At 48.3% G+C, this 19586-nt stretch overlaps 1 protein-coding gene across 4 annotated transcripts in view; it reads left to right on the top strand.

Annotated features, from left to right (window-relative positions):
- Positions 1-16514, top strand: part of CREBBP (CREB binding protein) — a 144812-nt gene extending 128298 nt beyond the window's left edge. For all 4 annotated transcript variants that reach the window (XM_037154601.2, XM_053671674.1, XM_053671673.1 and 1 more), the window contains 5 exons: positions 378-543; positions 904-1071; positions 9260-9421; positions 9811-10092; positions 11713-16514. In XM_037154601.2, the coding sequence (XP_037010496.2) occupies positions 378-543; positions 904-1071; positions 9260-9421; positions 9811-10092; positions 11713-13845 (2911 nt within the window). In that variant the 3' untranslated portion in view covers positions 13846-16514. The remainder of the gene's footprint in view (positions 1-377; positions 544-903; positions 1072-9259; positions 9422-9810; positions 10093-11712) is intronic.
- The last annotated feature ends 3072 nt before the right edge of the window (positions 16515-19586 follow it).

Genomic DNA, 19586 nt, shown 5'->3' with positions numbered 1-19586 from the left:
ACTTGATATACCTGATGAATCTCTTGTCTTCCCAGGCTTTCTCCTGTGCTCACAGGTTCTCTGGCAGCCTAGGCCCCTTTTCCAACGTGCTTACCCTGAGAAGGGAGCTTCTTTGGGCTGACTTCCAGCCGTGCATTTGGGCGCTCTAGAGATCTTTGGTCTTACCCACACATCCCCCTCTCCCAGGACACTGGTTTGGAACCCCTCTCAACATCTTACACATTCTGCCAAAAGCATTGTGGTCATTTCTTTGCTTTCTCTTTTCTTTGTAGTTATTTCTGTCCTTGCTTTGGCCCCCATTCCTCAGCTGTACTTCTCAAAGGCAGGGACAGTTTTGCTCGGCCCTTTAATCTGAATTACGTATATGTGTCCTTCAGGTATGTGACAGGACACATCTGGGCCTGTCCCCCTAGTGAAGGAGATGACTATATCTTCCATTGCCACCCCCCTGATCAAAAAATCCCAAAACCGAAGCGCCTGCAAGAGTGGTACAAGAAGATGCTGGACAAGGCTTTTGCAGAGCGAATCATCCATGACTACAAGGTACTGGGTGCTTGCTGTAGGAGGGTGTGCAGTGGGTTTGTCACCACTGATTTCCATATCTTCATGTGTCTTCTTCTCACACTCACATGTTAGAATTTTATTCACTTACAGAGATTAGAAAGCAAAAAAATAAAAGTAAAAAATACAAAAGCATTTTATCTGCAGTCTGTCAAGATCTTTTACTTGGCAGTCTGAAAGCCATGCTGTTGTGTTGCCAGTTTAAATTGTCTGATCTTGGCCATTGTGCACCATGGGAATATGTTGCACCAGGATCCTCTTCAGTGTCATATCCCTACGCCATCCCCTCCTCCGTTTGCTTGGGTCTGCTCGTCTCACTGCTGTTCTTTGTTCACTCTACAGGACATTTTCAAACAAGCAACTGAAGACAGGCTCACCAGTGCCAAGGAACTGCCCTATTTTGAGGGTGACTTCTGGCCCAATGTGTTGGAGGAGAGCATTAAGGAACTGGAGCAAGAAGAAGAAGAGAGGAAGAAGGAAGAGAGCACTGCAGCCAGTGAGACAACGGAGGTAAAGCCCCAACACCCTCACCACTGCACCCTTCTGGAAAGCGTGTTGGCCCGGACATGTGCTGATAGTTGAATTCTGGCAGGCTGGAGAAAACTTGGGCTGTTGAGTTCATAGAATGTGGCGTTCTTTGTGGTAGATTTTTTCACACATAAACTTATCTTGTCACCACACATAGCAGGTCTGTGGCCTGGGAGCACATCCCACATTGGTTATTGGGTGAGCTGGCACGTGGGCACTGGAGACACATCACCTAATACAAGAGAATGGGAAGTGCTTGCTCCATCATCTCTGGACAGAACAGATAAGGAAGGTTAAGACATGGAAAGATGAGAAACATGGGCACCTGGCCAGGGAGCCCAGAACAGACAGAAACAGAGATGGATGCATCACAGTCAGGAACCAATCAGTTGATTTAAAACAATACAGCCCTGGCCAGTATAGCTTATTTGGTTGGAGCATTGTCCTGTAAACTGAAAGGTGATGGGTTCACTTCTGGGTCAGGGCACATGCCTGGGTTGCAGGTTTGGCCCTGGTTGAAGCACATACAAGAAGCAGCCTATCAGTGTTTCTCCCCTAATCTCTCCCTCCTTTCCCCACTAAGCATATCCTCTAGTGAGGATTTTTTTTTAAAGGACTTTACAACCCTGGCCAATGTGATTCAGTCAACTGGAATATCGCCCATAGCCAAACGGTTTGTGGTTTTGATTTCTGGTTCAGGCATGTATTGATCCCCTTACCAGGGCACACATAGAAAATAACCAATTGGTGATTCTCTCATCACATCACTCTTTCTCTTCCTTCATCTCTCCTTTCCTTCCTCTCTTCCCCCTTTTCTCTAAAAAGCAATGAAAAAATGTCTGGGGGTGAGAATAAAATAATAATAATAAATAATACAGGATACTTGGATAATAACAAGGGGGGAGGAGGATGGGGTGGGTAGGCTGGGATGGGGGTAAAAGGCAGAAAACTGTACTTGAACAACAATTAAATTTTTTTAAATACAATTTAAAAAAATAATAACAGTAATAGTTTCAGCCAAGATGCAGACGTGGGTAGATACACCTTGATTCCTCACACAACCAAAAAAAGGGTAACAACCAATTTAAAAACCAAAACTAACCAGGACTGTTGTTTTTTTCTGTCAAGAAAAGTGAACTGTATGGAAGTCCAACAACGAAGGAGTTAAAGAAGAAACATTTATCTAGACTGGTAGGAAGGGTAGAGAGGACATGTGGCAAGGCAGCAGCTGGCAGACCAGACGGTCTCACAGTCCTGTGTGGATAAACCAGGAGGAGAACCTGGGGAGAGTGATAGACTATGCAACCCAGGGTTCCAGTGTGGGAAAATAAAGCCTCAAAACCTCTGGCTATAAAAACTTGTGGGGGTTGAGGCAACAGGGTAAACTCCCATTCTCATAGGAGAGTCGATTGGAGGGGCCCAGGGGATCCTAAAATGTACACAAGCACTCTTACCTAGGAATCAGCACCAGGGCAGCTCCGGAAAGGACACATTTTGCTTGTGGGAAGCAGGGGGAAGTGATTGAAAGCTGAATGAGAGCCGAGCAAGCAGAGTTGTTCCCTCCCTGATGCTGCCCTTACATATAGCGCCACATGCAGTGATGTGGGTTGCCATTTCTTGGTAAATGCATATGGCTCTGCCCCTTACAAAAAAACAGGTGCACCAAGACAAAGAAATATGTTCCAAATGAAAGAACAGATCAAAACTCCAGAAAAAGAACTAAGCAACAAGGAGATGGCCAGCCTATCAGATGCAGAGTTCAAAACACTAGCAGTCAGGATGCTCACAGAAATGATTGAGTATGGTTGCAAAATAGAAGAAAAAATAAAGACTTGAAAAGTGAAAGAAAAATACACACAGAACTGACAGTGAAGAGAAGGAAACCAGTATTCAAATCAGTGATTTGGTGCAAAGGGTAGACATAAACATTCAACCAGAACAGAATGAAAAAAAGAATTCAAAAAACTGAGGAGAGGCTTAGGAACCTATGGGACAACTTAAAACATTCCAACATCTGAGTTAGGAGTGCTAGAAGGAGAAGAGGAAAAAGTAATGAGAGAAAACTTCCCCAGTCTTGTGAAGGAAATAGACATAGGAGTCCAGGAAGCTCAGAGAGTCCCAAAGAAGTTGGGCCCAAAGAGTAACACACCAAGACATATCTTAATTAAATTACCCAATGTTAAAGATAAGGAGAGAATCTTCGAAGCAGCAAGAGAAAAGGAGACAGTTACCTGCAAAGGAGTTCCATTAGACTGTCAGCTGATTTCTCTCGAAAGAAACCTTGGAGGCAAGAAGGAGTGGAAAGAAGTATTCCAAGTCATGAAAGGCACAGACTTACATCCAAGAGTATTCTGTCCAGCATAGCTATAATTTAAAATAGAAGGACAAATAGAGTGCTTCCCAGATAAAGTTAAAGGAGTTCATCACCAAGCCCTTATTATATGAAATGTTAGAGGACTAATCTAAGAAGAAGAAGGTCAAAACTATGAACAGTAAAATAACGACAAACTCACAACTCTCAACAACTGAACCTAAAAAAAATAAACTAAGCAAAGGAGAACAGGAACAGAATCACAGAAGTGGAGATCACACAGAGGGTTATCAGTGGGGGAATAGGAAGGGGAAAGATACAGAGAAAATGTAGCATAAATGGTAGGTAGAAAATAGACAGGGAGGTTAGGAATTGTATAGGAAATGGGAAGCCAAAGAACTTGTATGTACAACTGATGAACATGAACTAAGGAGGGGAGGAAATGCTGGTGGGAATGGGGTACCAGGCAGGAGAGAGATAAAGAGAGAAAAATGGGACAACTGTAATGGCATAATAAATCAAATATACTTAAAATAATAAAAATAAAGGAGCCCTGGCTGGCACTGGCTCAGTGGATTGATCACCTGACTGCAGAATGAAAGGTCACCAGTTTGATTCCCAAACTGGTTTGGACACATGCCTAGGTTGCAGACCAGGTCCCCCCTTGGGGGCATGCAACAGACAGCTGATCAATGTTTCTCTCCCTCTTTCTCCTTCCTTTACTCCTCTCTAAAAAAAAGGATAATAAGTAAATAAAGTCTTTTTTAAAATAATATTAAAAGAGTACTTTACAAACTAAACACACCCACAACTTCCAGTAGTGTCTGTCTGCACTCATGCACTTACCCCAAGTCCTCACTGTGTGCAGGCATGGGCCTGAGCAGTATAGTGAGAACAAAAGAAAATATCATCCCTGCCCTCAGGGGTGTATGTTCTAGTATAAAGAAGAAAAACATGCCTAGCACACTCTGAGAGAGAGGTGGAGGCTTTGGAGAAAAGAAAGCACAGGGAGATAGGGTCACTTCCGGGTCAGGGGCGTGGATCCTATCTGGGGCAGAGGCATCTGAGCAGAGACTGACCTGGTGAGAAGGAACCCAGAGGGTCAAGGAGAGAAGGAGCTTTTAAAAGGAGGAACAGCAACATAAGTGACTGAGTTCCAAGTGAGTGTGCCATGTTTCAGGGTGTCCCATAAGACATAGTTTGGGTCATAGCTATAGCCACCATGAGAAATATGCGATGAATTTTGAGATTAGTAACCCCAGAATTTGGGGTGGACCTTTGTGGCATGTAAGGAAAATGCTGGATCAAGGCTTCCTGTTGTGTCTTTTGCTGCAGAAGAGGGAGAGCATATTGGAGGAAGAAGTCAGAATCAGCTGCAGACATGTTAGTGTTAAGGTGCCCGTTGATACTCTAGAGGAGTTGTGAAAGCCTGTGGCCCTCACAGGTGTGCTCAGGAGGTTGTGTGGGGCTGGCATCCAGAGTCGGGGGTTTAGCGTGACTTGCTCAGTGTCCGCACTTGTACCAGGCAAGTGTGCTTCACCAGGAGCTCTCCTACTCAGCCAGCCTTTGAAGGGCTGGCTGGATTTAGCAGAAATTCTGCTTTGTTTTTTAAAGAGTTTGTTTGTTTGTTTGTTTGTTTGTTTGTTTGTTTGTTTGTTTGTTTGAACGAGGGGAAGGAAAAGAGAAAGAAAGTGAGAGAAACATCCAATGTGTTGGTGCCTTTCACATGTCCTTCACTGGGGACCTGGCCTGAAACCCAGGCATGTGCCCTGACTGAGAACGGAACCGGTGACCCTTTGATTTGCAGGCCCGCTCTCAATCCACTGAGCCACACCAGCCAGGGCAGAAATTCACTTTTATTGGGAGAGAGATCAGAGCTGGCCTGTGAACCCCAAGGTCCCTATGTGTGTCTGCCAATGCCAGACACCTCTGGATGGGAGGTGGCCTGAATCAGAATGTGCGTCTGGATGAAGGACTGACCAGGTTACTGCAGAGGGAAGAGAGTCTGCTGTGATGGTGGAGATTCCATAGAGAGGGACTCGGCAGGCAAGGGTTGGGGGCAATTCAGGCCCCAGCTGTGAGTCCTGTTCAAGGATGACATGTCTGCCTGTGGCCTGGCGGGAAGTACTTTCTGGGAGATGGAAATAGACAAGGGCTGACTCTCTTTGTTGACCATGGGTTTGCATGTGGTAGAGAGAGCAGGACGTGGAGACAAAGGACAGAGGCACTGTTTAGTGTGCCCAGTTCACAACTAAGCATTCTCTTAGTTACAGACAGCACTTCTGATTGAAAGCTGCTTTGCCATTAAAAGTGATCTTTAATGGGGTAAATGAGGAAATGCTTGCTATAACGGGAAAGAAACAGGATGCAGCCTCAATTCGTATGTAATCTCAACTTTGTGAAGAAAAATACACAAAGTAAATGTGCATGTATGCTGTTGCTTTGGTGACAAAAAAGTTATTTACCTATATTTTTTAAGCTGTGCAGAGAATCTGTTTATTTTGTAACTTAAAATATAGGCTTTATATTTTAGAATAAAGGCTTATGGAAAACTTGAGCAGATGGTACAGAGTTACTTATATTCCAGGACCAGTTTCTCCTGATGACATCTTAAATTGGTGTGCTGCACTGGTACAATTGCTGAACCAGTATTTGTACATCATTGTTAACCAGAGTCTGAAGTTGATTCAGTGTACTTAGTTTTTACCAGTGTCCTTTTTTTAAAAATATATTTTATTGATTATGCTATGACAGTTGTCCCATTTCCCCCCTTCATTTCCCTCCACCCTGCGTACCCTCTCTTACCCACATTCCAATCTCTGCCTCCTTTACTTCATGTCCATGGGTCATACATATGAGTTCTTTGGCTTCTACATTTCCTTTACTATTCTTAATGTCCCCCTGTCTATTTTCTACGTACCATTTATGCTAATTAATCTCTGTACCTTTTCCCCTTACCACCCCCTTCCGCTCCTGCACTGGTAACCCGCCATGTGATTTCCATTTCTGTGATTCTTAGACTTTTTTTTGTTTGGTTGGTTGTTAATAGCTGTGAGTTTGTTGTCATTTTACTGTTCATAGTTTTGATCTTTTTTTTTAGGTAAGTCCATTAAACATTTTATATAATAAGGGCTTGGTGATGATGAACTACTTTAACTTGACCTTATCTGGGAAGCACTTTATCTGCCCTTCCATTCTAAATGATAGCTTTGCTGGATAAAGTAATCTTGGATGTAGGCCCTTGCCTTTCATAACTTGGAATACTTCTTTCCAGCACCTTCTTGCCTGCAAGGTTTCTTTGGAGAAATCAGCTGATAGCCTTATGGGCACTCCTTTGTAGGTAACTCTCCTTTCCTCTTGCTTCTTTTAGGATTCTCTGTTTATATTTAATCTTGAGTAACTTAATGATGATGTGCCTTGCTGTGTTCCTCTTTGGGTCCACCTTCTTTGGGACTCTCTGGGCTTCCTAGAAATCTTTCCTTTTCCAGATTGGGGAAGTTCTTCATTATTTGTTCAAATAAGTTTTCAGTTTCTTGCTCTTCCTCTTCTATTTCTGGCACCTCTATGATGCAGATGTTGGAACGTTTAAAGGTGTCCCATAGGTTCCTGAGCCTCTCCTCAGTTTTTTCAGTTCTTGTTTTTTAATTCTGTTTTGGTTGACTATTTATTTCTTTCTGCTGGTCCACACCATTAATTTGAGTCCCATTTTCCTTCCTGTCACTGTTGGTGCCCTGTATATTTTCCTTTATTTTACTTTTCATACCCTTCAATTTTTCCTCTAATTTGTGGCCATATTCAGCCAGTTCTGTGAGCATCCTGATTACCAGTGTTTTGAACTGTGCATCTGATAGGTTGGCTATCTCTTCGTTGCTTAGTTGTATTTTTTTCTGGAGATTTGATCTGTTCTTTAATTTGGACCATTTCTTTTCTTTTTTTACAAGTACAGTTTTCTATTTCTCCCATCCCAGCCCACCCCGCCCCGTGCTTCCCATCTCCCTCCCATTTCCACCCCCCTTAGTTCTTGTCCTTGTGTCCTTCATACTTGTTTCTCCAAATCCCTCCCCATTTTTCCCCTTAAATTCCCTCCCCTCTCCCCCCTGGTCACTGTCTGGGCCATTTCTTTTTTTTCGTCTTGGCACACCTGTTATGTAGTAGTGGGCAGAGCCTTAGGTTTTCACCAGGGTGGGGCAAACCACATTGCTATGATGTGATGCTGTATGTTGGGGAAGGGTTCGATAGGGAACAGTGCCACTTGCTCTGCTCTCTGCCAGTTTTCAGTCACTTCCCCTGCTACCCACAATCAAATTGGGCCCTTCTGGTGCTGATTTCCAGGTTGGGTGGGTTTGTATACGTTCTAGGACACTGTGAGTCTCTCCACCGAACTGTCCTGTGAGGCCGGGAGTTTATCCTGCCACCTCAACCCTCACAGGTTTTTATAGTCAGAGCTTTTGAGGCTTTATTTCCCCACACTGGAACCCTGGGTTGCACAGTTCGTCTCGCTCCCCAGTTGTTTCTCTCCATTTATCTGCACACGAATGTGGGACTTCCGGTTTTGCCAGCTGCCACCTCACCCAGTCCGCCAGCCAGCACTTTGCTGCGAGTCCTCTCCTCTAGGCTGTCTGTCTCCATTCCTCCTACCTGTCTGGATAAATGTGTCTTCTTTAACTCCTTGGTTGTCAGACTTCTATATAGTTTGCTTTTCTGTCGGTTCTGGTTGTTTTTTGTTTTTGAGTTTGTTGTTGGTTTTTTTTGCTTGTCCAAGGAGGTAGTGTGTCTACCTATGCTTTCATCTTGGCCAGAAGTCTTACCAGTGTCCTTTTCCAATCTTGGTCCACATTACAGTCACTTGTCAAGACTCCTCAGGCCCTTCTGGCTCTTTCTCAGATGTGACTTAGTGCTGGTGGTGGTGGTGGTGGTGGTGGTGGTGGTGGAGTGCAACTCAACTTCCCCGAGAGTAGCACTCCTTTTAGCACCCAGAGAGAGGGGGAGGGTATTTCTCTTTCTTCCTCTCCCTCTCCCCCCTTCTCTCCCTCCCTCCCCTTTTCCTCCCGCTTCCTTTCTGTCCTCTCTCTCCCTCCCCTTGTTATAAATGAAGTTCTTTGGGCAGACCAAGTAAGCATTCACCTTGAAACCTAAATAAGAGCTTGAGTTCTTTCCAGAGTAGGAAAGTTTTAACTAAGCCGCAGAACCCCTCAGACTTAAGCCATTTGCAGCAGTGATGGTGGGTTTCAGGCCTGAGTGTGCCTGGGCAACGGGAGCAGCGTCAGGGAGGTGTCCTGCCCTGCTATGGCCTTGCTTGGTACTTGGATGAGCCACTTTCAAGTTCTTGCTCCTAACGATGCAGTCACTTCTTCATTAGCACCTTTCCTGTGTCTCCTAAACATGGTGGGTATTTGAAGCTTTTGTGAGGCATAGAATGAGCCACTGAACATGCAGGATATACCATGGAGCTGCAGGTATCCAGTGGAATGGTGTGGAACAGTGAAAAATTACTTTCTTTTCCTCAGTCGTTGGATTCCAAACTAGCATCCCAGGTGTATCCTTCCTTCAAGAAGTATGCGATCTGTGTCCCTTGTGGCTCAGGCAGTGCTTGCTTTGTATTTATGTGTCAGCAGTGTGCCCGCTAAGTTTCAGCTGAGTACACAGTCCCTACTTCCATCCTCACCACCTTTACTCCAGCAGTTTTCTCTGAAAGCAGCAGTGTGTTTACAGTCCATGCAGGCGGGGGTCTGCCCAGTGGTCTCCAGCCTCAGGCTGGGCTTCCTGCAGTCCCCAGGGCCAGTGGCTGGGAGTCTCAGCTGGATACTGGTCCCAGAGGAGGAGGCTGGGCTTATCTGACACCTTCGCATTTTATTGCAGGGCAGCCAGGGTGACAGTAAGAATGCCAAGAAAAAGAACAACAAGAAAACCAACAAGAATAAAAGCAGTATCAGCAGGGCCAACAAAAAGAAGCCCAGTATGCCCAATGTGTCCAATGACTTGTCTCAGAAGCTCTACGCCACCATGGAGAAGCACAAAGAGGTGAGATGCGGGGCAGGCCACAGAGCCTGGCATTTGTGCCCCTGTGGGCCGAGATACAGGAGGGGGTTTACTGAGAAACCACAGCCCTGCCCCTGGCCAAGAGGAGGGTGAAAGCATGGTGGCACTCTTTCTGGTGCTTTCTACTGTGCTGTGCGGGGTGGGACTAGCCCCTAGAAGGCAGAGGAACTGGCTGGTTGGGTAACACCACACAGTGCATTACCAAGTCGGTTTATTCCCAGGGAGTTGGGCCTTTGACACACCTGGACAGCACGTGTCAGGCTCAACACAGTCTCAGTTTTGTAGGCTGGGATAATCCTGGGTCCTCCAGGGCCAGACCTCCTTGGCACTGCTCTCTGTAGGGTGACAGTCTCCTACTGTTCTTCCTGCAGGTCTTCTTTGTGATCCACCTCCACGCTGGGCCTGTCATCAACACACTGCCCCCTATTGTTGACCCTGATCCCCTGCTTAGCTGTGACCTCATGGATGGGCGCGATGCCTTCCTCACCCTTGCCAGGGACAAGCACTGGGAGTTCTCCTCCCTGCGGCGTTCCAAGTGGTCCACGCTGTGCATGCTGGTGGAATTGCACACCCAGGGCCAAGACCGTTTTGTCTACACCTGCAACGAGTGCAAGCACCATGTGGAGACACGCTGGCACTGCACTGTGTGCGAGGTAGGCCCATACCTCCCTCCCTGTGTCTCCGTTCTGACAGAACTTCTGGCAGACCTATGTGGTCCACGAGTCTGGGGCACCCTTGGCTTCTCCCCAGTCCTCTTCAGTCTATGCGTTCACATTTTAAGTTGAACTGTTAGACAGTTGGCATTTCCTGGTGGTGGTGGGAGAATGGCCTGGTCCTCTCAGGGCACTGTTAGTTGTAAGATTGTTATTTTAGAGTTCACAAACAGGAGGATCTAACTCTGTGGGTTGGGTTTCTGCTCTGTGCCCACACTAGGCTCAACAGCAGACGTTCAAGGTAAGAAGAAGCCAGTCTCCCTTCCCAGAGTGTTGTCTGGTCCTGATGAAACTGGCAGTGGGCCACTGACATGTGTCCAGGGCACAGTTGGCCCCTCGGCAGGACAGGCTGGTCTTCCTGGGAGTCAGCACTCACTGACTCATTCGGGATGAGGAGACCATCACAAGCACTTGTTATTTTATTTCCTGTGTGTTCTTAACCCCAGTTCTGTTTCTGTGTCAGGCACACCCACAGGCCTCGTGGTGCTACAGCAGGAGTGTGGAGAGAGTGGGAGAGGCACTGGCAGTGCTTTGGTCCCACCAGAACTCTGCCTGGTTCCCCTTCCTTGTTGTCAGCCTGGGTCCCTGTGTTTGGAGGTCTGGTGACCCTTCTCCCCCTTGTCCTGGTTGGGACTTTCTGGCTATGCCACTCTGGTTCCTCCCTGTAGAGGTTTTGGCCCTTGTTTGAAGGGGCGGAGTCTGTCACTTGCATAGCTAGGTCCCTCACCTGGGGTGAATCAGACTATTGTGGGCCCTCTACCACCCCCTGCAGACAGTCACAGACTTTTACCCAGTCCTCACCTCTCCTGCCATTGTGGGCAACTGGGCTGGTCCCTACAGTCATGGGCCCCACAGGAATTTCTCGTGATCTCTGAGGAGGAGAGTAGGGCCTTTGTAATGCCCTCATCTTATGTTTTCTTTCTTCAGCCTTTTCTTGTTTTCCCTCTCATTTTCTACTGCTGGGATATTCATGTCGGTTCTGTGAAAAGGTTATCAGTCCTGGCCATAGGGCTCTGTTCTCCGCTCTAGAACCTGTTGTCTCAATCTCCAGATGTAGGTAGCTTTTAAAAACCTGGGGCAGGGGCATTTTGTCACAGTGGTTTGAACGCAGGGCCTTCCTTCTGGTGAAGGCCTTTCAACCCCAGTAGCATCCCTGAAGAGTGGAGGGCCAGTCTCTGGGAAGTCAGGTCTGTGGTGCTTTAGATGCTCATGTGGTGCTTGGGAGGAAATGGGTACCACAGCAGTCATTCCTTCACTGCCAGGCTTCCTACGCCAGGCATCGGGGCTGTGTGCCATTCCCTGGGTGCAAAGGAAGGAAGGAAAGGGGGACCAGTGTCGAGCCTGTGTACCTGCTCACACAGTGTTAGATAGCAGCCTGGGAAGGGCCAGGGGTCCCCTGGAAGAGGACAGGGTGAGGGTGAATAGATGGATCGTGTGGTCTTTGGAGCCTTCTGTGCTGTGGAGGAATTCTTAGAAGTGAAGGTTCCAGTGGGTGGCCATCATGTGTGGTCACTCTGGGCTGCATGCTGATGCTGGTCTATCCCCTTTCCTTATCCACAGGACTATGACCTTTGTATCAACTGCTACAACACAAAGAGCCACACCCACAAGATGGTGAAGTGGGGGCTGGGACTAGACGACGAGGGTGGAAGCCAGGGTGAGCCGCAGTCCAAGAGCCCACAGGAGTCACGGCGCCTGAGCATCCAGCGCTGTATCCAGTCCCTGGTGCACGCCTGCCAGTGCCGCAACGCCAACTGCTCACTGCCATCCTGCCAGAAGATGAAGCGGGTTGTGCAGCACACCAAGGGCTGTAAGCGCAAGACCAATGGAGGCTGCCCAGTGTGCAAGCAGCTCATTGCCCTTTGCTGCTACCATGCCAAACACTGCCAAGAAAACAAATGCCCCGTACCCTTCTGCCTCAACATCAAACACAAGCTCCGTCAGCAGCAGATCCAGCATCGCCTGCAGCAAGCACAGCTCATGCGCCGGCGGATGGCCACCATGAACACCCGCAACGTGCCTCAGCAGAGTCTGCCTTCCCCTACCTCAGCACCACCCGGGACCCCCACGCAGCAGCCCAGCACACCCCAGACACCGCAGCCCCCCACCCAGCCTCAGCCCTCACCTGTGAGCATGTCACCAGCTGGCTTCTCCAGTGTAGCTCGAACTCAGCCTCCTACCACAGTGTCTACTGGGAAGCCCACCAACCAAGTGCCGGCTCCGCCACCGCCTGCCCAGCCACCACCTGCAGCAGTAGAGGCGGCCCGGCAGATTGAACGTGAGGCCCAGCAACAGCAGCACCTCTACCGAGTGAACATTAACAATGGCATGCCCCCAGGGCGCACAGGCATGGTGACCCCGGTGAGCCAGATGGCCCCTGTGGGCCTGAATGTGCCCCGACCCAACCAGGTCAGTGGGCCTGTCATGCCAAACCTGCCCCCTGGGCAGTGGCAGCAGGCGCCCCTCCCCCAGCAGCAGCCGATGCCAGGCATGCCCAGGCCTGTGATGTCCATGCAGGCCCAACCAGCTGTGGCCGGACCTCGGATGCCCAATGTGCAGCCACCTCGGAGCATCTCGCCTGGTGCCCTGCAGGACCTGCTGCGGACCCTGAAGTCTCCCAGCTCCCCGCAGCAGCAACAGCAGGTGCTCAACATCCTCAAGTCAAACCCTCAGCTGATGGCAGCTTTCATCAAACAGCGTACAGCCAAGTACGTGGCCAGTCAGCCTGGCCTGCAGCCCCAGCCCGGCCTGCAGCCCCAGCCCGGCCTCCAGGCCCAGCCCAGTCTACACCAGCAGCCCAGCCTGCAGAATCTGAACACCATGCAAGCCGGTGGGCCACGGCCCGGCGTGCCTCCGCAGCAACAGGCAATAGGAGGTCTGAACCCTCAAGGCCAGGCACTGAACATCATGAACCCAGGGCACAACCCCAGCATGGCGAGTATGAACCCACAGTACAGAGAGATGCTGCGGAGGCAGCTATTGCAACAGCAGCAGCAGCAGCAGCAGCAACAGCAGGGTAGTGCTAGCATGGCTGCAGGCATGGCAGGACACGGCCAGTTCCAGCAGCCTCAAGGACCTGGAGGTTACCCCCCAGCCATGCAGCAGCAGCGGATGCAGCAACACCTGCCCATGCAGGGCAGCTCCATGGGTCAGATGGCAGCTCAGATGGGACAGCTTGGCCAGATGGGGCAGCCTGGGCTGGGCACAGACAGCTCCCCAAACATCCAGCAAGCCCTGCAGCAGCGGATTCTGCAACAGCAGCAGATGAAGCAGCAGATTGGGTCCCCAGGCCAGCCAAACCCTATGAGCCCCCAGCAGCACATGCTCTCAGGACAGCCACAGGCCTCGCACCTCCCTGGCCAGCAGATGGCCACATCCCTTAGTAGCCAGGTGCGGTCTCCGGCCCCTGTCCAGTCTCCACGGCCCCAGTCCCAGCCTCCACATTCCAGCCCGTCACCACGGATACAGCCCCAGCCTTCACCACACCACGTCTCGCCCCAGACTGGTTCGCCCCACCCAGGACTTGCAGTCACCATGGCCAGCTCCATAGATCAGGGACATTTGGGGAACCCCGAACAGAGTGCAATGCTACCACAGCTGAATACCCCCAACAGGAGTGCGTTGTCCAGTGAGCTGTCCCTGGTTGGTGACACCACAGGAGACACCCTAGAAAAGTTTGTGGAGGGTTTGTAGCATTGTGAGAGCATCACTTTTTTTCCTTTCATGTTCTTGGACCTTTTGTACTGAAATCCAAGCATCTAGGCTCTTTTTATTCCTAGATGGAACTGCTACTTCCAAGCCATGGAAGGGTAGATTGCTGTTTAAAGAAACAATACAAAGAATATATTTTTTTGTTAAAAACCAGTTGATTTAAATATCTGGTCTCGCTCTCTCTCTCTCTCTCTCTCTCTCTGTTTTTATTTTATTTTATTTTTTTGTTTTGGGGGGAGGGGGGTTTTGTTTGGATTTTTTGTCATTGCTGGTGACTCATGCCTTTTTTTAATGGGAAAAACAAGTTCATTATATTCATATTTTTTATTTGTATTTTCAAGACTTTAAACATTTATGTTTAAAAGTGAGAAGAAAAATAATATTCAGAAACTGATTCCTGAAATAATGCAAGCTTATAATGTATCCCAACAACTTTCTGACGTTGCGGGAAGATTTTTTCTATTGTGAACTCTGTGGGCGTTCTCCAAGTATTACCCCTGGACGATAATAGGAATTGGCTACTGTGTGCACACATGTACACACCCACACACACCTATACATACTGGCTTAAGCCAAACTCTTGTCTTGCAGATGTAGAAATTGTTGCTTTGTTTCTCTGATAAAACTGGTTTTAGACAAAAAATAGGGATGATCACTCTCTTAGACCATGCTAATGTTAATAGAGAAGAGCATTCTTTTCTTTCTTCTATGTGAAACTTGAAATGAGGAAAAGCAATTCTAGTGTAAATCATGCAAGTGCTATAATTACTATAAATAAGAAAATTCAAGAAGATTCAATCACTGTATAGAATGGTAAAGTACCAACTCATTTCTTATATCATATTGTTAAATAAACTGTGTGCAACAGACAAAAAGGGTGGTCCTTCTTGAATTCATGTATATGGTATTAACACTTAGTGTTCGGGGTTTTTTGTTATGAAAATGCTGTTTTCAACATTGTATTTGGACTATGCATGTGTTTTTTTCCCCATTGTATATAAAGTACTGCTTAAAATTGATATAAATTACTGAAGTTTTTAACATGTATTCTGTTCTTTAAGATCCCTGTAAGAATGTTTAAGGTTTTTATTTATTTATATATATTTTTGAAGTCTGTTCTTTGTAAGACAGGGTTCTGGTTGTTTGCTTGTAGAGGAGAGGCAGCGGCCAAAGTCATAGTCATCATACAGGTGGCGACCAGGCTTAGCCAAGACGTGGAAGGTTCTCTTTCTAGTGATTGAGGTGGTCAGCTCAGTGATGGCTGCACACATTCAATGCTCACCAGGGAACTTCACCCACAAAGTTAGGAACACAGATGGGTCAGAGAAAGTACTTTGCCCCTCTTCCACTGCCCCTGTCTCAGCCACCACACCCCAAGCAGTCACAGTAGGGAGGGTTCCTGTACTTGTTTTCAGTCTTCCCACCCACTCTCCTTCCTGTGTAGCAATTCCAGAATTAATGCAAAGGGTGCTCCAGGGACCTGAGGTGCTTCCTGGCCTCCCTCTGAAACTCTCCGTTCAGTAGGGGAGGATGCCACCATACAGTATGTCTCGCCACGGCCTCCAACTCTGGACTGGGCAGAAGGAGCTTTGGCCCTTCATATCCCACCCTCTAGAAACAGCGAAGTGCTACCTTGGAGGCTGCTGAGGGGAAACGATGGGGGGGCAGGGGGGGGCTGTGGTCACCAGCCCTGCTATGGTAAGACTAGGCCTCCGGCTTCCAGGGACACTTGCACCTAGTCCCACCCCTCCCCTCTGCATCCAGTTTCAGGTGCCCTTACTGAAGGGGTCACACTTGAGTTCTTAAATGTAAAAGTCACATCTTGAGAACAGGACCACTGCCGGGGCAGTTGGAGTTAGTCCTCGAGACTGTGCCCCCTCCCAGAGCACTGGTTAGCTGAGTTGTGTCTCTCATCCCTTGTCCCCCAACCAGAGAGTGGACTAGATAAGGAGTTGTGTTAAACTTAGAAATCACGGCCCAAATGGTTTCCCTTTTGGCCCAATATTCACAGAAATATTTCCAGAACACTTGATACAGGGATCTAAAGTGAGGAAACTTTCTTCAGAAATTTGTTTTAGCACTGAGCTTACTTAGAATCTTGTAGATAACTAAGCCAAGTAAGAATAAGGCTATCTAGCACCCCTAAACATCCATCTATCTACACCCTTTCCAAAAGGGAAAGCAAAGACGTGACTCTCTAGGGGCCATCTCGGCCATCCCTGCTCAGCAGCTTGCCCACTTCTCACACCCACGATGCTCCTCCCGTGATTGGAAAGCCCTGACCCAATGTTCAGACAAGAAGGGGTGAGCTCTCTGGGGCCCTGGAGGGTCAGGTCCAGGCCCAAAGTCCAGATGTGCAGCCCTGTAACAGTGGCAGGCATCTTTTTCAGGTGATTCTGGAGTCCGAAACTGTACTGACGTCGTCTTGGAGTCCATGTCCCTGCAATCCAGATGCCAAAGGATGCAGCTGAGAGTGGTGTGTGGTTGCCCATCCTGCACTTGGCAGATGGAAGTTTCTGGAAAAGCTGGAAAGCCTGGATGCTGTGTCTCAATGCTGTATGCTTAGAAGGAGAACACAAAAGACATATATTTGTGATCAAAAGAGGAAACTTGAAATGTGCTGGTGTTTATAATAAAAGCTGGTAAAACTGCTTGGATTCAAAGATGGTTCCAGTTGGCTAACAATCCTCAGAAGTAGTTTAACAGCTAGCTAGTCAGCGTAAAACTGAAAGGCATTGTTGAGGTTGTCTAGTGCATGTGTTTGATGATGTCTCTGAAGATTCAGCATGTTAAAAGCAGGAATTGGATGCAGCCTCTGAGATCTCTGGCTGAAGACACAACTTTGTTTTGATTACTATAAAATGAAACTTCATTTAGGCCAAAAAGAGTTTTTAGCACTACATGGGAAGATGGGTTACTCTGAAGAAATAAGAAAGCACTTTAATGAAGGAGTTGAGCTCTGGGAGGTAGCCATTGTGCCAGCAGGAAGTTCAGCGAACAACAGTGCTGGGAAGTAAACACTGCAGCGGCGCCCCTGCAGCAGATGGATATGCAGGAGCACGTAGACAAAGCCCACTTGGGACCGGAAAGCCACATTATACCTTCCCAGAATGTCCCATGTTCATTCCATGCATGACTCGAGTACGTTTATTGTGCAAAGTTAAGAGTAGGGGAGAGTTAATTATATTGGAGTGATTGTAGCACCCAGGCTAACAGGCAAGGCCAAGGAAATTTGGATAAGTAAAGGAGGCAAAGGGTGTTTCCAACGTCTCACGCCTTTTCTAGAGGATTTACTAGTTTTTCCTGACCATGATATCACTGGATTACTTAGCTGAAAAATGCGAAGGGTGCTGACAGCTTAGAACACCTTAGTTAAGGAAATGGTGAAGATACGGATGAGTGGATCTGGGGAGACTAGAGCGAGAGATCTGACTATAGGAAGCAGGGGACCTGCGGCTTCCACGCAGCTGAGGCATTGGGAATCAGGACCGACAGTGTGGCAGTGGCACCAGGGCCTTGGCCTCCAAGTGAACTCTAAACTCTGCTTTCTGTCCGAATAGAAGATAATCATATGGGGTAACAAGTGCTGTGTTTCTTTTTTTAAGATTAGAAGGGAAGGGAGAAAGTGGGAGAGAAACATCAGTGTGAGAGAGAAGCAACAATGGGTTGTCTCCTGCACGTGCCCCAGGCACGTGAAATGAACGTGTGTGTCTGGCCGCACGTGCCACCAGCACGAGGCGAGCCACAAGTGCTATTTAAATGCATTATCAACTCCTTGGCCCTGGCCATGAGGTGGGAGAATGGAGGCAGTAACTTGCCTGAGTTCATGGGCAGCGAGGGCAGGCATGGGCCCGAGCCATGTCCCAGTGCCCGAAAGTAGCTTTTCCTCCTAGCCCCGAAAACTGCCCTATGTGCCTGCCTCCCTTCCTTATTCCACAGATTCACCTTGAACCCATTTTTGGAGGTACCGTGGGGGAAATGGGAATGTTATAATACATTGTAATCCCTCAAAAGTTACAGGCAATAAATGGTAACTAAATCCTTACAAAAGACCACGTGGGACTCAGTCTGCCTGTGTCTGGTGCCCACTGGGTGACTGTGGCATCGCAGAGAAAGAAATGCTGACAGTGCTGGTCAGCCCTAGTGCCCAGAGCTTTAAACTCCCAGTGTGGATGATGGACCCACCTCCCACCCAACACTTGGAGAGGGTTAAATGACCACAACGGGCCATGTCATCTGATCCTGGGTGCCCAGGGATCTGTATAGGCAAATCGATGAAGGTCAAACTAAAGGATCCTCAAGGAAGGAAATGAAGTTTAGAGTGTTCCAAGTGAGGGCGACGACTCCACGTCCACAAGTCCTTCAGGAACATGCCAGGCCAGAGAAGACATCATTAGAAAGGACGGTGAGAGGTGCGCCCAGGCTCCTGCACTTGGGCATGTTCCCCTTCTGCCAGAACGAGCAAGGCCTCGGGGCTCCCTGTGCCAGCATCCTTCCTGGCCTCTGTGATGCACCCAGGACCCCTCACATCAGTGTACACATTGAGGGCCCACAGAAGGCGGTACTTTTTTTCCACACAGAGTGGCAGGAGGTTTACTGATGAAGAGAGTCTTGGGGACCAGATGCTGGCATCGTGTCTGCGCTCCCAGAGCTAGGAGATAGAGAGAAAGGAGCAGGGAAGTGAAGTAGCCAGGGCCCATACAGGAGGTGTTCAGAGTCAGGTTCGGCAGCCGGCACCGAGGTCATCCGTGAGAGGAAGAGCTCTGTCGGGAGAACCCTCTGAGTTTTGAGAGAGACCCGTCCTCACTTGGTACCGACCCTCTAGACACTTGATTTCAAGTAAGCAAGTTTTCTTGAGTTTGTTCACTCAAGCATCTATCGAGCAGATCCTAGGCTTTGAGATACAAACAACCCTTGGAGAATTCGCTCAACAGAGATAGACAACTGCTGGAGGAAGGTGCTAGATGGTGCTAGGGCTCACAGCCAGGGCATGGAACCCAGTTTGTGCTGGAAACAAGATGTCTTTTCATCGGGGTCAAGAATGACACAGTGCTCCGTAGTTCAGGGAGCACACACATCCTCCACACCGCCGTGTGGGCCTTAGGACAGCACTTCTCTGGCTGCAATGTGCATACGGATCATCTGGGATCTTTGCTAAAATCCTGATTCAGCAGGTATGGGGGGGTGGACAGACTGCATTTCCCAGTTTCTAACAAGCTCTCACCTGAAGCCACTGCTTCTGGTACTCTGTAGTTTGAAAAGCGAGGTAATAGGGGACCATGGTGAGGGGGAACCTCGATTTTGGAACTGCCTTCATCTCAGTGCTCATGATCAACATGGGTTTAGGGAGAAGGGGTTTTGGTCAAGTGGTTCTTCAGCCTCCTTCACAGCATTTGTTCTGAACTGGAACCCCCTGTTCCCTTTGTCTTCAGGGCCTCCTGCCCTCCTCAAATCCCTGAATAAGAATGTGGCAGGACCACCTGGCTGGTGTAGCTCAGTGGATTGAGCACAGGCCTGTGAACCAGATGATCACGGTTCAATTCCCAGTCAGGGCACGTGCCTGGGTTGCAGGCCAGTTCCCAGCAGGGGACCCACAAGATGCAACCATACATTGATATTCTCTCCCTCTCTCCTTCCCTTCCCATCTAAAGATAAATAATTAAAATCTAAAAAAAAAAAAAAGTGTGGCAGGACCACAGGCAGCCTGAGGTCCTCTGAACAGG

Source organism: Artibeus jamaicensis, unplaced genomic scaffold, assembly GCF_021234435.1.
Source record: "Artibeus jamaicensis isolate MK-2021 breed Jamaican fruit bat unplaced genomic scaffold, CSHL_Jam_final contig_700, whole genome shotgun sequence".
NCBI classification, from domain to species: Eukaryota; Metazoa; Chordata; class Mammalia; order Chiroptera; family Phyllostomidae; genus Artibeus; species Artibeus jamaicensis.
The sequence above is the reverse complement of the archived record's forward strand: the minus strand, read 5'-3'. Positions and strand labels throughout refer to the sequence as shown.